The sequence below is a fragment of the Halichoerus grypus genome, chromosome X, assembly GCF_964656455.1.
Source record: "Halichoerus grypus chromosome X, mHalGry1.hap1.1, whole genome shotgun sequence".
Taxonomy (NCBI): domain Eukaryota; kingdom Metazoa; phylum Chordata; class Mammalia; order Carnivora; family Phocidae; genus Halichoerus; species Halichoerus grypus.
Genome location: NC_135727.1, coordinates 118,906,779 through 118,923,464, shown reverse-complemented (window position 1 = coordinate 118,923,464; position 16,686 = coordinate 118,906,779). Strand labels below are relative to the sequence as shown.

The 16,686-nt window shown below is 40.4% G+C and overlaps 1 protein-coding gene across 7 annotated transcripts in view; it reads left to right on the top strand.

The window, feature by feature from the left end:
* REPS2 (RALBP1 associated Eps domain containing 2) overlaps positions 1 to 16,686 on the top strand; it is a 219,156-nt gene that overhangs the window by 98,315 nt on the left and 104,155 nt on the right. For all 7 annotated transcript variants that reach the window (XM_078064787.1, XM_078064785.1, XM_078064788.1 and 4 more), the window contains exons 6-8: positions 2,074 to 2,212; positions 9,380 to 9,443; positions 12,375 to 12,517. In XM_078064787.1, the coding sequence (XP_077920913.1) occupies positions 2,074 to 2,212; positions 9,380 to 9,443; positions 12,375 to 12,517 (346 nt within the window). The remainder of the gene's footprint in view (positions 1 to 2,073; positions 2,213 to 9,379; positions 9,444 to 12,374; positions 12,518 to 16,686) is intronic.

Below are 16,686 nucleotides of genomic sequence, written 5' to 3'. Positions count from 1 at the left end.
GTAGGCTGACTTTGCACAACAGGTAAAACAGAGGGGGTAATTACTTGCTGACTGCAATAATGCAATAATGCTGATTGCAAATAATGAAGGATATGGACTCATCTCTTAAGTTGTATGAGCCTTCATTTCCTCATCTGGGAAAAGTATAATAATCCCTGCTATGTCTACCTTTCAAAGGTTCTGAGATGCTCAAATGAGAGGTGTGTGTAGTGCTTTGTAAATTTGTAAGCATTCTATGAATTTAAGATATTAACTAATGATTAGTGGCTTCTGGGGCATTTAAAAATGGTTTGATCTACATTTAGTGGAAACTCACCTAGTATGAAAACTTTAAAAATGAAATCTCAAGGTTATATCACAGCTCAGCATTTTATAGTCATATTTCATCTTTGAAAGTCCACAGAGGAGGGAGCTGGGTGTTCCTGAAAAGAATTACTTGCTGGAAATGGGGGGTGTGTGTTGGGGTGGGAGGAAGGGTGCAGAGGTGGTCGGCTTTCTTGACATAGACCGCGAGAGAGGGAACACAAGCAGGGGGAGTGCGAGAGGGAGAAGCAGGCTTCCCGCTGAGCAGGGAGCCCGATGCAGGGCTCGATCCCAGGACCCTGGGATCGTGACCTGAGCTGAAGGCCGACGCTTAACTACTGAGCCACCCAGGCGCCCCTAATGATTAATTTCTTTCTTTCTTTTTTTTTTTTTTCAAAGATTTTATTTATTTATTTGACAGAGAGAGACATAGCGAGAGAGGGAACACAAGCAAGGGGAATCGGAGAGGGAGAAGCAGGCTTCCCGCTGAGCAGGGAGCCTGATGCGGGGCTTGATCCCAGGACCCTGGGATCATGACCTGAGCCGAAGGCAGACGCTTAACGACTGAGCCACCCAGGCGCCCCATGATTAATTTCTTGATAGTGTGTGCAGAAGCAGGCAACTTGGTGGGTTATTAGCAGTAATACCTCTCCTTTTCTTTCCTAGTCTCCTTTTGTCCTAAAGGATCATGCTCCTTGTGTTCACCTCTTGGTTCCATGAAAGTGGCCCTTGGCAAGTAGCACCTTAGCCTTAGGGTAGATGGGAGGGATAGAACAAAGCCCTAGGCTCCTCCTTCCAGAATCACCAGTTTTGCTTCTTTTCTCACTGCCTAGTACAGTCTTTTCCCCTGAACGATTTTTCTGGTTCTCTGTATCCTTAAATCCTCACATTTGCCTTGCATGCCCCCTAGTGTCAGGTCTGATGCACCCCTTGTTATGTTACCCTGTTGGGGTCCCATGAGCAGTTCTCCCCACCCAGTACTATTACTAAGTATTATCCATAGTTCACAAATGCGGAACGAGAGGTTCTGTATTCCTGACTTGCCGCTCGAGTAGGACCTGGGGAGGTGGAATTGGAATTGGAACTTTTGATTCCTAGATTTATACAATGGGAATGCTTCAGAAAAAAGATGACATGGTTATAGCTTTTGTAGATTAAAAAAAATGGTTTAAAAGAAATCTAGATTATTTTGCTGCCTACTCAGCTAATCTAAAAGGATAAAAATGTGGTGAATATTTGAAGATAAGAATGATCGTCCTTTTGGGGCACCTGGTTGGCTCAGTTGGTTAAGCGTCCCGACTCTTGATTTCACTCAGGTCCTGATCTCAGGGTTGTGAGATTGGTCCTGAGTCCAGCTCCATGCTGGGTGTGGAGCCTGCTTAAGATTCTCTCACTCCCTCTCTCTCAATCCCTACCCTCCTCGCACCCGCTCTCTCAATAAATAAATAAATAAATAAATAAATAAATAAATAAATAAAATGTTTAAAAAGAATGATTGTCCTTTTTACTCTTTCTTCATCACATTGGAAAAACTTTCATCATTCACCAAGTGTTCAGTATTTCATTCTAAGTCCTGTTAACAACTTTGAGGTATACAAAAAAATTATAAAGCATGATGTCTGCCTTGTAGAAGTTTATGTTCTAATTATGTTCTAGTTACAAGGTGTTTAAATGTATTCTCTTGAGGAAAAAAATAAGTATAATGCATGATAACTTTTACTGATGTTTTATATTTTTGCCTCTGAGCATTTGCTTATTTATTTTTAAAAGTCCTTTTCCGTGGAGAGAGAACCGCATGATAACAACAGTAATTACCCAGATGAACCCTGGCGGATAACAGAAGAACAGCGCGAGTACTATGTCAATCAGTTCCGATCCCTTCAGCCTGACCCGAGTTCCTTCATTTCAGGTAACTAAGTCTGATGGGTGAAGACATGGGTCCAGGATCATTGTCTCATATAGATAACAGTACACATCTTGAGAAATAGTTCACACAAAATGAATGTGACAACCTCTGTGATTTTGATTTGTTTTCGTCTAAGATTGAATTTCTTTTTTTTTTTTTTTTTTAAGATTGTATTTATTTATTTGACAGAGAGAGAGAGACAGCGAGAGAGGGAATACAAGCGGGGGTGGGGGGGGTGGGGATGGGAGAGGGAGAAGCAGGCTCCCCGCAGAGCAGGGAGCCCGATGCAGGGCTCGATCCCGGGACCCTGGGACCATGACCTGAGCCGAAGGCAGCCGCTTAACGACTGAGCCACCCAGGCGCCCCTAAGATTGAATTTCTTATCAGCTATAAACCATGCAGAAAAATACTTGGCAATGATATTTGGAAAATTATATTTCAGTTTCAAAGGTTTAAATGGGAATTTGGGGGAACCTGGTTTAGACCTGTGCCTTATTAGTTGGAGCAGTTCTTGAAATGGTAGACTGTGGCACCAAGACGACCTCTTTAATTGCTTATTCATATTAGAGCAAAGATGTAGTGTAGCCTTCTAACGATTTAGTGTCACAAGTCTCTTACTGTTATGTATGCTTTAGAAGTCCAAATTCATGCTCGTTTTCTTTGGCTCAAGTCTTTCTCCTCTGGATTTTCTGAGAGAAATTAAAATATGGGAGGAAAATGGGCCAGCAGTTTATGTCCACATGTCTGTTCTTCTGGGTTGTCTTCTAAATATGTATTCCTGTTGAGTTCTCATGTAAAATTCAAACTGAGACAAATTGATTTAATTCCTATGTGCATTTTCCTGGACTGAAGACTAAACAGTGAAATAGTAGAGTCTGGAAGAAAAATTCATAAAACTTTCCTTTTGTACTTCAATTTTGAAGAATAACAATATGCCCTCAATAACTGTAACCTGACATACTGAATGTGGACTAATTTTCTCTTGAGAAATAAGGTGTGTATGAAATATACTTATATAAATTCAGACATAATTTTTCTAATTGATGGTAATACTTTATTCAAAGGAGAATATTGTAGATACAACAAATTCATGTTGACAACAGGACTTAAAATAAGCAGAAACCCAGATTGACCATTTGCTAACCTTACCCACTGCTTAAGTGAGTTTTAAAATTTTTTTTAAAGATTTTATTTATTTATTTGAGAGAGAGAGAGCACGAGCCGGAGGGGGGGCTCAGTGGGAGAGGGAGACACGGGGCTCCATGTGGGGCTCGATCCCAGGACCCTGGACCTGAGTTGAAGGCAGACGCTTAACCGACTGAGCCACCCAGGCGCCCCTTAAGTGAGTTTCTTCATAATGTATGTGTATAAGTAGACAAATACAAATGGGTAGCTGTTAGGAGTGTTTTTATTTTAACTTTTTTATTTTGCAGAATTTCAAATACGGATACAACTAGAGTGGCTAGTATAACAAACCCCTCTGTAACCTATTACACAGCACCAATGATTTTGTTCTGTCTGTATCCTCTCTCAGCCCAGATGATTTTGAAGCAGTTATCAGATCATTTCATTTGAAAGTATTTCAGGTCGTATCTCGAATGATAAGAAAGACTTCTTTTAAAAACATAACCGCAATTCATTGGCACACATGAAAAAAAATACAAAACACATTTCCTTAATGTTATCAAGTCTTTGTTCAGATTTCCCTGATTGTCTCACAAATGCCTTTTAAAAACAGTTTAGTTTGTTTAAGGTCAAGAGGGGTTAATATATTGCAATTAGGTGATGTCTCTTTTAAAAAAACATCTTTTTTGAGATATTAACATAAAATTCACCCCTGTAAAAAGTGTACAGTTTAGTGGTTTTCGGGTATTTACAGAGTATATTCACAATCTGAATTTAGAGCACTTTCATTACCCCCTAACAAACACCTACTTATTAGCAATTATTCCCCATTCCTGCTCTCCCCACCTCCCAGCCCTACATAATGACTAAACTACTTTTTCTCTCTAAAGATTCACCTATTTTGGGCTTTTCCTATAAATGAAATCATATAATGTGTGGTCTTTTCTCGTGTCTGACTTCTTTCACTTAGCATAATATTTTTAAGGTTTATCCAGGTTGTACTATGTACTAGAACTTCATTGCTTTTTTATGGCTGAATAATTTCCATTGTATAGATATACTACTTTTTATTTATTCATCAGTTGATGGGCACTTGATTTGTGTTGTTTCCACTTTTTGGCTCTTAAAAATAATGTTTTTCAGGGGTGCCTGGGTGGCTCAGTCAGTTGAGTGGCTGCCTTCGGCTCAGGTCATGATCCTGGAGTCCCGGGATCGAGCCCCGCATCGGGCTCTCTGTTCAGTGGGGAGTCTGCTTCTCCTTCTGCTCCTCACCCCGCTCTGGTCCTCGCTCTCTCAGTCTCTCAAATAAATAAAAAATCTTAAAAAAAGAAAAAGAAAATTGCTACTCAGAACATTTGTGTGCACGTTTTCGTATAGATGTATGTTTTTATTTCTCTTAAATATATACCTAGAAGTGGAATTGCTGGGTCATATCGTAACTCTGTGTTCAATCATTTGAGGACCAGTCAGACTGTTTTGCACGGTGGCTGCATCATTTTACATTGCCACCAGCAGCATATGAAGGTTCCAGTTACTCACCAACACTTATTATTTGTCTTTTGCTTATAGCCAACACTTACTGTCTTTTGCTTTTGGCCATCCTAGTGATGCCAGATGGGCCGAGGTCCTGAGAGGGCCTCTTGCCTTGAGTGTTCTTGGCTTTGTGTGAGAAAGAATTCAAGAGCAAGCTGTTTAGAAAAACGGACAAAAATTTATTAAGTATAGAAGTGAGAAAGGAGTTACTTCACAGATAAAATAGTGATCTCTTCTCCCAGGTCAGGAAGACGACCCCCCCTTTGCTTCTAAGAAAGGGTTTTGTAAGTTTGAAAAATTAGCTAACTCTGTAGGGAGGGGCTTACTCCTTAACTTTGGGTTTATCATTTCCATTGGGTAGTTAGTTTTGCCATTGTCTTAGGGTTGTGAAATTACCCACAGGGAGCAATTTTAAGAATGTCCGGCCTTTGTGGCTTTTACTGCCGGAGGGAGTGGGGTCTTGTGGTCTTCCATGAGTCAGATCTTGTGACTCTGTCTACTACCTGCTGACTTTTAGGTTAAGGGTCAGTCTAAAACCAGAATGGCTTTACTTTGATCAACTTGTCTCCTGAGTCTCCCTTCCCTCCTACCTCACTAGTGAGTGTGAAGTAGTATCTCTTTGTGGTTATGATTAGCATTTCCCAGATGAAAAATGAAATTGAACATCCTTTCATGTTCTTATCAACCATTTGTTTATCTTCTTTAGAGAAATGTCTATTTAAATCCTTTGCCATTTTAAACAAATAGTGAATGGTAAGAGTTCCTTTTGGATGTATTGAAGGTTTGGTTCCAAATGACGGCAATAAAGTGGATATTGCAATAAAGCATGTCAAATAAATTTTTTGATTTCCCAGTGCATATAAAAATTATATTTACACTATACTGTAGTCTGTTAAGGGTACAATAGCATTGTATCTTAAAAAAAGCACTGTATATGTTTTAATTAAAAAATAATTTATTGCTAAATTATACAAACCATCATGTGAGCTTTCAGTGAGTTGTAATCACTGATCATAGATCACCATAACAAATATAATAATAATGGAAAAGTTTGAAATATTGCAAGAATTACCAAAATGTGATATACAGACACGAGGTGAGCAAATGCTTTTGGAAAAATGGTACCAGTAGGCTTGCCCAACACAAGGATGCCACAGACCTTCAATTTGTAAAAAAAAAAAATGCAACATTTGCCAAGTGCAGTAAAGTGAAGCATAATAAAACGAGGTATGCCTGTATTCTAGATACATGTTCCTTATCACATATTGGATTTGGAAATATTTTTTCTCAATGGGTGGCTTGTTTTTTTATTTTCTTAACAGTGTCTTTTGGAGCACATAAGTGTTTAGTTTTGATGGTGTCCAGTTTATCTGTTTCTTGTTGATTGTGCTTTTGGTGCCATAAAGATCATTGCCTAAACCAAGGTCATGAAAATTTATGTCTATATTTTCCTCTAAGCAGGTATATATATTACAGTTTTATCTCTTATATTTAGGTCTTTGATCCATTTTGAGTTAATTTTTGTGTATGATATCAGGTAGGTGTTCAAATTACTTCTTTCAGGGGCGCCTGGGTGGCTCAGTCGGTTAAGCGTCTGCCTTCGGCTCAGGTCATGATCCCAGGGTCCTGGGATCGAGCCCCACATCAGGCTCTCTGCTCGGCGGGAAGCCTGCTTCTCCCTCTCCCACTCCCCTTGCTTGTGTTCCCTCTCTCACTGTCTCTCTCTCTCTGTTAAATAAATAAATAAAATCTTTAAAAAAAACATTGCTTCTTTCACATGTGGATCTCCAGTTGTCCCAGCACATTTTTTTTGAAAAAATGATTCTTCCCATGATTTAATTGTTTTAGCATCCTTGTCAAAGGATGAATGTGAGGGTTTATTTCTGGATGTTAATTTTTTCGCACTGATTTTCACTGTTTAGTCTAATGCCAGTACCACACTGTCTTGAGTATTGTAGGTTTTGAAATTAGGAAGTGGGAGTTCTCCAGCTTTGTTCTTGTCACCTTTAATTGTTTTGATTTCAATTTTTAGAGATTGTGGTTTTTTTGAAATTTAGTTTTATACACATATAAAATATTTTCACAATTCTGAATTTGAGTCTACAAAACAATTTATAAAGAAGTCTAGCTTCTATTCCTATCCCCTCTGCCCTTTCCTTCCTTGCCCCCTTTTTTATGGTTTGTCTGTTTTTAAAAGTAAAAGCAAATTCATGTATGTGTGAATAGATCTATATGTGTGTGTATATTCTTATCTCCCATCTTTTGTGAGATAAATGGTAGCATATGATTTATACTTCTCTCCAACTTGCTTGTTCCACTTAACATTATGCCCTGGTGATTACTCCATATTGCATGTAGACATATTTCCCATTCGCTTTTATAAGTTGTGTACTACTAGATTGTGTGATATGCAGTCATTTATTTAGCTAGTCCCCTTTTGGGATTATTTCTAGTCTTTTGCTATTACACATATTTTTGTTGTGAATAACCCTCTGCACTTCTTTTTATATCTTTGTCAGTGTATCTTTGGATAATCCAATTTTGCTAGATGTTGCAAAACACTCCTTTAGTGGGGTTGTACCGTGCTGTCATTTCACCAGCATTGTAGGAAATGCCCATTTTCCCACAGTCTTACTATCACTACATGTTCACTGACTTTTGTATTTTTCCCCCATTTGATAGGCAAGAAATCATGTCTTTGTGTGGCTCTATTTTATGGATCTCTTACAAAGAAGGTTGAGGTTTTTTATATATGTAAATGATTAAGAGTCAGTTGGGCACCTGGATGGCTTAGTTGGTAAGAGCATGCGACTCTTGATTTTGGGGTCATGAGTTCGAGTCCCATGTTGGGGTGGAGTTTACTTAAATAAAAAAAAAGGGCCAGTTGCATCTATTTCTGTGAACTGTCATAGCTCTACCCATTTTTATATTGTGTTATTGGTCTTTATTTTTGAAAGATTTTATCTGTTCATTGTGTTAACATTTATCACTGATATATCAATGCTATGTATAGCTGTTTTTTACTGGGCTGAGAGACTCCTTGTAATAAAAAGTTTGAATCCACATTTTGATGTTTGATTGCTGACAACTTTTTTAAGCCTCACCTCTCCCTCTTTTGCCCCATATAAAGCTTCCGAGCAGGTCTGAAAATGGCTGGAGAGAGCAAGGAAAGGAGGCTGGGTTGGGGTTTCTAGGTTGGCTGGGATTAGGGCTGGGGTGAGGGTTCCCCCTCACTAATTAAACATCTGTCAGCACCAAAGGAGGGAGCACTTGGGCTTTATCATCAGCTTCCTTCTCTGGCAGGCGACAGCCAGGGCACGACTGAATTTGTTAGCTGTTGGCTTCCGGATGGGCCCTACCTAATCTCTTTGGGACACCATGCCAGAACAGTCTCTCTCTACTGTCTGAAGGCCAGGCTGGGTCTCTGGCTTGGGTTTGGGCCTAGTGTAATTTGAAGAAAGGATATCAAGGGAGAAAAAGAAGAATGAGTTGAGGGGAGAATGTCTTTATATCTACAAAATAGCTGATAAATAGGTTCTTAGGACATCTCTGATAAATGTTTGACAGGGTAGCTTCACTGATGGCCAACAGTCCTGTGACAGCATTATTTCCCAGGATGCTTTTGAGAGAAAGCTCATTGGTTAATAGGGCATTTTGCCTTTGATCCTTAATAATTTAATCAAAGGACAATACATCTGTTTTAGGGTCCATTATAATCACTTGTTTTAAGGCCAGTTAGAAGACTTGTGATTGCCAAGGAAAGACTTTTGACTTAATCAGTTTAGAGCTTGAGGCTTGGATTTGACTGTACTTTGTGTTAGAATTGAGGCCTTTGAATTTTGAATTTGGTCTTAGAGCTGAAACCATAAAAAATTTCAATCTCAGTAAGGATCAGTCTAACATTTTAAGTGCAGTTGGGACTTGGAGCTATATAACGTGTAAAATGGAATGATTACCTGATTTCAATTGATACTGGTAAATTTGTGATAGATAAAGAAAGTAGCAAGAGGTTCCTGGATAAGTTTCTTAAAGAGCCACCAAGAGATCTTAAATTTCACCAGACTCTTTACCATGTCTTTGTGTGATAAGATCAATGGTGTTAATTTTCTTTTTGCTGTTTTCTACCATGATTGTATATTACTTTCTCATCCTTTCATTAAAAGTGCTTGACAGATTTTTACTTTAATGATTTTGAAATTTGTCTTTTGAATTTTGAATAAACTTTTGCAGATTTTTGGAAAAATGAAGAGGGAATTTATGTGATTCACATATCATAATAAGTATTATGATATTGCTTCTTTTGCCCTATTGTAATTTATATATTCTTTTAAAAGCTGTTCATATGTTGTTTTTAGCCATAGGATTTATAGTTGCTTTGATGAACAAATGTTACATTTGTTGTTATATGGTAGGGATTCTGAATGAAAAAATGGCGATTCATTTATATATAAATATAAAAGCTGCTCTAGATAAGTAATTAATGATTTATTTAAACAATGGCTCTCTTGGCAGGTTCTGTGGCCAAGAACTTCTTCACCAAATCAAAGCTTTCCATTCCAGAACTCTCCTACATATGGTAAGTATACTTAATGCCATATTAGTATTACAGTGTCATTACATGCCCATTCCTTAGCTCCTACTTTTGCATTTTGAAAGTCTTATCTTTTGAATGTTTTCTTTTTTAAGATTTTATTATTTATTTGACAGAGAGAGAGAGAGAGCACAAGCAGGGGCAGTGGCAGGCAGAGACAGAGGGAGAAGCAGGCTCCCCGCTGAGCAGAGAGCCTGATGTGGGGCTGATCCCAGGACCCTGGGATCATGACCTGAGCCGAAAGCAGATGCTTAACCAACTGAGCCACCCAGGCGCCCCTTGAATGTTTTTTTAAAAAGGATTTATTTATTTATTTTAGAGAGCACAGATGGGGAGGGGCAAAAGAGAGGGAAAGAATCTCAAGCGACTCCCCACTGAGCGTGGAGCCTGACACGGGCTCAATTTCACGACCCTGAGATCATGACCTGAGCTGAAATCAAGAGTCAGACACTTAACTGACTGTGCCACCCGGGGGCCCCTTGAATGTTTTTTTTAACAGACTAAGAGAGTGAATAGAACTTAAGACTTTTGTTGCTGTGAGGTTATTATAACTATATTATATATATTATATATATTATAAGTTATATGAAAAAAGTTATTATATATATTATAAGTTACTATATGAAAAGCACAATGTTCAGTGTGTGGCGCACTGTATCTGTTAGCTGTTATTTAAAAATTAATTTTGCAATTATTATCCTCCTCTAGATCTCTTTCCTGTCTAAACAATTGTGTGGGCATATGAGCATTCCCATCTTGTGAATTTCATTTTCAGATATTTCTACTCGATATGATGCAGGTAACCAGAGGATCTTGAAAAACTCTTCTTTAAAATATTTTATGAGGCCAGGTGAACAGAAGGTCCACATATGTTTTGGAATTAAGTCAAATTTGACTATTCTAGCTGCCTCTGAGCTTCATCAGTTTGGCTGGTGTTTATCAGCTGGGCCCTAGTTCAGACTTGCAGCTGTGGTGCGCACCGCATCTTGCTGCTGCGCCGGCTGCAGCCCATGCTCCCGAAGGGCTGTACTGGGACAGTCCAGATGGCTGATTTGCGTTTATGAGAACGCTCGGTGCCTCTGTAAACTCCCGGCTGTGTGTGGGCTCTTCTTCCTCAAGCCTAGGGGGGGAGACCATGCTGCTATAAATATATAATTAAAACATTGGAATATTTATATGAGACTTTTTTCACGAGGATTTACAAAAATTGTGGCAGGATTTAAAATTGCTTGTCATGTTTTGTGCATTTTATTGGAAAACTATTCCAGTAACACTTGTGCGTGCCAGTGTATCTGGGATTCTGAGCTGGATTTAGGTTCTTTAGCAATATATTCTGGCATAATTTTTTTTTTTTTTTTTTTTTTTTACAACAAGCCTTATATTAGATTTTAAAGCTAGGGGGAAAAAAAGGAATTATCATTTTGAAAAGAAGACACTCTGTTTTGGCAGAATTCCCAGTCTTAACATTATTGGCATGAGGCTTCCTATCTTTTTGTTGAGACATACCCATGAAAGCTGAATGGTATTCTCTCCACCCAGTGTTTGAAACAGTTCCCTGACTTCTCACCCTGGGGAGCTGCTTTCAGGGCTGGTGTATTCTAAATATTGGAGGGGAGGAGAATGTGATTGGTTCAGAGGAAAGTTAGGGAGCTTACCTTCTATATTTCTTCTTTGAAATAGTGATAGCTTTCCAGCACGGTTTTATATCCTCTCTCTTTACTTGTCCCAGCACAAGTATATAGTCTCTATACACCTAAGAGACTGGTTGATCTTAGTTACTTTGGCAAATAGGTTTCTTTTGTGCTGAGTAAATAGAGGTCTGTGCCTTTCAGTGGGAAACACTGACTGAAGCAAAGATAAGCCTTTTCAAGACTTTCTTCCTTTCTGTCTTATCTGGTTCCAGCCTTCCCAAGTTGCTGGTTTTATCTGAAAACATAATTCAACCAGTATTTATTATTACTAATATTATTTTTTTTAAAGATTTTATTTATTTGGCGCAGAGAGAGAGAGAGCGAGACAGGGAACACAAGCAGGGGGAGTGGGAGAGGGAGAAGCAGACTCCCCGCGGAGCAGGGAGCCCGATGCGGGGCTCCATCCCAGGACCCTAGGGTCATGACCTGAGCGGAACGCAGCCGCTTAACGACTGAGCCACCCAGGCACCCTATCAAGCAAATTTTTGATACAACATTTATGTGACTTGAAAAGTTCAGGGTTCTTCCTTAAAGCTGAAAAATAAAGTGCTCATTTCTGAGCTCGGGTAACTGTATAATGGCTGGGACAACTGTAAAAAGGTTGAGGCCCACCCTTCCTCTGACTGTTGTGAGTGCCAGGTCTAGAGCTCTTCACACCACCCATTTACTGAATGACTGTCGACTAATGAATCCTGAGCCTTATTTTCCTTTTTGAGCTATAGTTTCTTGTCTTGTGTACTCAGTGTTGTAAAACAGACCTGCCAGAGAACCTGAAGAGTGTAAAGTTTTGTTTAGAAAGTGGTGCTGGTACCAGCACTGTTGATCAGCCATCGTCCTCCAAGTGCTCCCTGAGATTTCATAGGAGTTTGGAGACTTTGCAGGGCCACCACCAGAGAGCCTGGGAGTTGTGTTTGCATATTTTTTTAAAAAGATTTATTTATTTATTTAATTTGAGGTGGGGTGGGGAAGGGGCAGAGACGCAGGTGGGGTGGGGAAGGGGCAGGGGCAAAGGGAGAAGGAGAGAGAGTCTTAAGCAGACTCCGCGCTGAGCGCAGAGCCCGACATGGGTCTCTATCTCAGGACCCTGAGATCATGACCTGAGCTGAAACCAAGAGTCGGATGCTTAACGGACTGCGCCACCCAGGTGCCTCATGTTTGCATATTTGAGGCTGAGTATCTTTTCCTCTAAGCCCCATGTTAGGTGCTTGTGACATGTTATATTTAGGGAACTTAGTGATGCTGACTGCGATGGAGCCCTGACCCTGCCTGAGTTCTGTGCTGCGTTTCATCTCATTGTGGCTCGGAAAAACGGTTACCCACTACCCGAGGGCCTGCCTCCGACTCTGCAGCCAGAGTACCTGCAAGCAGGTAAGGCCTCATCAAAGTCCTAAACCTTTGACATTTTTCATCCAGGCCTTATTATAAGCACTTTTTGTGCCTTCAGGTGGTATCCAGGCACTTCGCGGAGTCTTTTGTGTCTAAAGTCCTTTAACCGATATTAGACTCTCATATCTTATGATATAAGTAATAGGGATGATGTGGGTAAGTGTGAGTCATCTGTTATTCCCATTCTATTGTTCTCTGGATGGATTTGAACCAGTCACTTACCCTTTCATGAAAATTGTGGAGTAGGCAAGTACTGAACCTCCTAGTTGATATAAAATGAAGAGAAAGATCTTCCTGTAGAGCCAAGTGCTGACTTCGCATCTTTAGGTACATCCTAGTGTCCCCAAGTGGCCTGGGGCAATGGAATGGAATGGAACTCTTATACCTGATGAAGTTAAAAAATTACATGCCAGGAAATGTACAAAGCGCTGTGATCTTAATGTTCCCTTGAAAAATTTTTACATCTGTATACATCTATGTAACTGCAATCAGATAGAGATACAGAACATTTGGCACACCACAAGGTTGGACTACAACTCTTTGTCTTTCTCCTTAATAAAGCTATTACCCCCATACCCTTTCAATAAGAAAGAGTCATGGTGAGTCTAACTTTTGTATCAATTCTTTTGGAAGATTAAGTGTCTCTTGCCCTTTTCAAAGGCAGTGGGCACTGATAACGATTTCTGTTACTCAGAGAAGTATAGCTTCCATTGAAAGGGTCCAGAAACAGTTGGTGCTGTCAATAAGCTTTCTCAGTTTTTAGGGAAGGCCTCTTAAAAACATGAGAACTCTAGTTATGGATGATTGTTGGCAAGAAGGAGCAATGTCTAAAGAAACCGTGAATAGTCTTTAACAGAGTACACATTTCGTGTTTAGATTTGAAAAAGGCCCTAGTTTCTCATGTCTTGTCCCCTCATAACAACACTAGATTTAAAGTGGCCTGTGACTTATCTAAGTCAGTCTTGGGGTCTCTGACTCTTAAATAAAAAGTCTGTCATTTTCTGTATTTGGTAGTGAGTGGGCCAAAGCTCAACCAAAGGGAAGAGACCAAGTGTGTGGCCAGTGCCAGTGGCAGGCAAACATGTTGGGGGAAGAGTGACCCGTTCTGGGATCTTCCCTAAATGCCTCCATAAAATGTATGAAGGGGAGAGTTCAGGCAGTAGACGCTACTACTAATTTCAGAGCTTAGACTTTGCAAATAGCAGCTGCTTTCTGACTGCAACAGGATGTAACTCCAGCCTGCTACCCTTCCTTCTAGGCTGGGGGCGACCCTCATGGGTCCCCAGGAACAAGTTTGCAATTGGGCAGCGTGGCATACAGCTCTGTTTCTACTTTGGTGTCTATCTCACCATCTTTTTCTCTCTGTTCCTCCTGGATTGAGGCAAAGAAGAGCTAACATTCTTGGGGCTATCTTGGCAAGGGTGTAGCTTTCATAACCAAGTCAGTATCAGGTCATCCAGGAGCCCCTTCTCCTGGGAGCAGGGCCACATGGAGCTTTGTCTCTTTCATGGCGATGAACAGCTGACCAGAGGGCAAAGGTCTGCTCCAGGACTATTTAGTTATATTTAATACTGTCACTGTTTCCTATTGCGAGGCCTGGGCAGAGTCTTGGGTAACCTTATTTCCCCAACCCACACTTAGCTTTCTGTTTTTGGGTTTTGATGAATGCTGTTGTACTGTTCTGATGTCCTGTGGCCATGGAACCTCTGCCAGGTGTCATGACTCCTTGTTTGAGGAGTCACTTTGTAGGTATCCAAGTATTTCGTGGATTGTTTCAAAAGCTACTGATAAAATTTTAAAAAAATCTGAAAGCCCTGTGCAAAAAGTGTGTTAACAGAAGACAAGTAGCCTCCTTTGATTCCTTCACTGCTGCAAGTGGCTGCTTTTGCCTTGCTTATGCAGTAGCGGGGAGTCTGTAAAACAGAGTGCCAGTCAAGAGGCATCTTCCTTTCATTTGGAATGAAGCCCCTTGTTTGTTCCTGATCTTTTGTGGAGGCTGTCAGCATGCATTTAGACAGAAACAACTGAAGAATTCATCACATACCCTTCAATTAAACAAAATTGCACATCGTTTCCAGAGCTTGTGGGATTCATCTTAAATAATAATTATACAGTTCTAACAAAAACCATGAGAGACCTCATAAAACTCCATCAAACTCAGTGATGGTATATTTTAGGCAAACCCTGAGGGTTTAACAGTTAACTTTTTAATGTTTATCACTCATGTTTATTTTTGTATATAGCTCAAGAAAATGGCCAGAACTGTCTAGGTTTTCTCTGCACTTTTAGACTGCATATATGAGTGATTCTGTTCATTTTGGGGGTTCATTTTTATGGTATCCCACTTGGCTTTTTTAAAAGCTTACCTTTTGTTGCATTTTTTTTTCTGATCTACATTCAGTCTTAAAAAAAATCTAATCCAGTTTTCAATAAGATTGGTGAAGAGTATAAATTTGGTTGATACCATCTTGCATTTACAATTATACAAGCTTGTTTTCAATAAACTAATGAAACAAATTGTTGTATCTGATTTTTTCCCTAATAGTGGAAATTAAAGGACACAGTTGGAAGGAAAAGTTGGATTACTTGGTAGCTTACCCATGGGTCTTTGATATTTTCCTGTCTAGGTGACTGGGTGGATTGTGGTATAGATTTTTACTGTAGAGTTTGTTAAAAATAATTGTGTGAGCACTGTGTTACTCTCACTGGTCAGAATGCTGTATAGAACAGCATTCTTACCGTCATGGAACTTGCTGGCAGTTAGAGGATCGATGTTCAATAAAGTCGTGTACTTGTAATTGGAGGCAGTGATAGGTGCTGTGGAGAACCACAGCTGCAGCAAGAGGGTGTATGACCTTGGGGAAGACTTCCTTAAATATTTGAGCTAAGATGTGAAGGATGAGCTAAGGGCTATGTAGGTGAAGAAGGGGGCAAGAGTAGGCTCTGGGCAGAGGGGGCAGCGGGTATGCTGCAGAGGCCCTCAGAGGGGACTTGGAGCACGGGAGGCATGGAAAGTTCAGGCCACAGCACCTGGAGTGCTAGGAGCTAGAGCTGGAGGGGCTGGGGATGAGGCTGAAGAGGAAGGTACGGAACAAACCATGGGCAATGACGTTGATGGGTTTTAAGCAGGGAAGTGCCACAGAGTTGCTGTCGGAAAGGATTGTGCTGGTTGCTGATTGGAGAGCAGGTTTTGAGGAGCAAGGGTGCAAACTGAAAGACCAGGTTATGGCAGCAGTCCAGTTAGATCCATAGCGGGCTGGCACTAGGGAGGTGACAGTGGAGTTGGAGAGATGGGGACAGGCTAGAGAGAAATTTAGCAGTTAACAATGGCATTTGTAGGTTTGGAAAGTGTTAGGTTTCTCTGTAGCAAGACCCTCTCACGATAAAGCTTAAGTCATGGAATAATTCTAGTCAAATCACTGATTGGTAAACTAGAAGCAGAAATCTTAAACCTGCTCGTGTGGCCGGATTGTGGAATGGTACTTGGAAAGGTGTTTTGCGGAGTTTTTACCAAGGGAATGAGACTACGTGGTATAGTCAGAAAAATCGCCAGGGCCCGAGATTTGCCCTACTTGATATTGTTGCAGGATCGCAGGGTTCTTGTCTCACAGAGTCGAAGAATGACCTCTCAGACACAAAGGAGTGACGTGAAAGTTTATTAAGTAAGGTGAGAGCAGAAAGGAAAGAAAAAGCTCTCTATAATGAGAGGGGTCCTGAATGGGTTGCCACTGAGGGGTTTTGGGCCGATCTTTTATTGAAAACTTGACCCGAGGAGCTTGTGGCCTTGAGATTCTTGGGCCATCTCGGTCTGAGCAGGGACTATTGATAACACCCTTAATGACTGACTTCTTTGAGGTTTGGTCAATTTCTGTGATTACACTGTAGCCATCAAAGAAAAATACTCCCTCACATTAGGGGCCAGATGGTCTGGTCTACTCCCTTATCTCTTGTTCACTCTTTCAGAGCCTAGTCAAGGGCCCCCTATCTCTCCCTGCCTATACCTTAATCCTGTCCTTACTCAATATCAGTGAAATTCAGACCAGAGTAAGCAAACGAACAATTTAAGGTGCTTATACTGAACTGCATGTGGTAGCTGTTAGTGGCCAGTACTTTACTGCAGAGGGAAGGTGGCATTTCAAACTCTGGTGGGG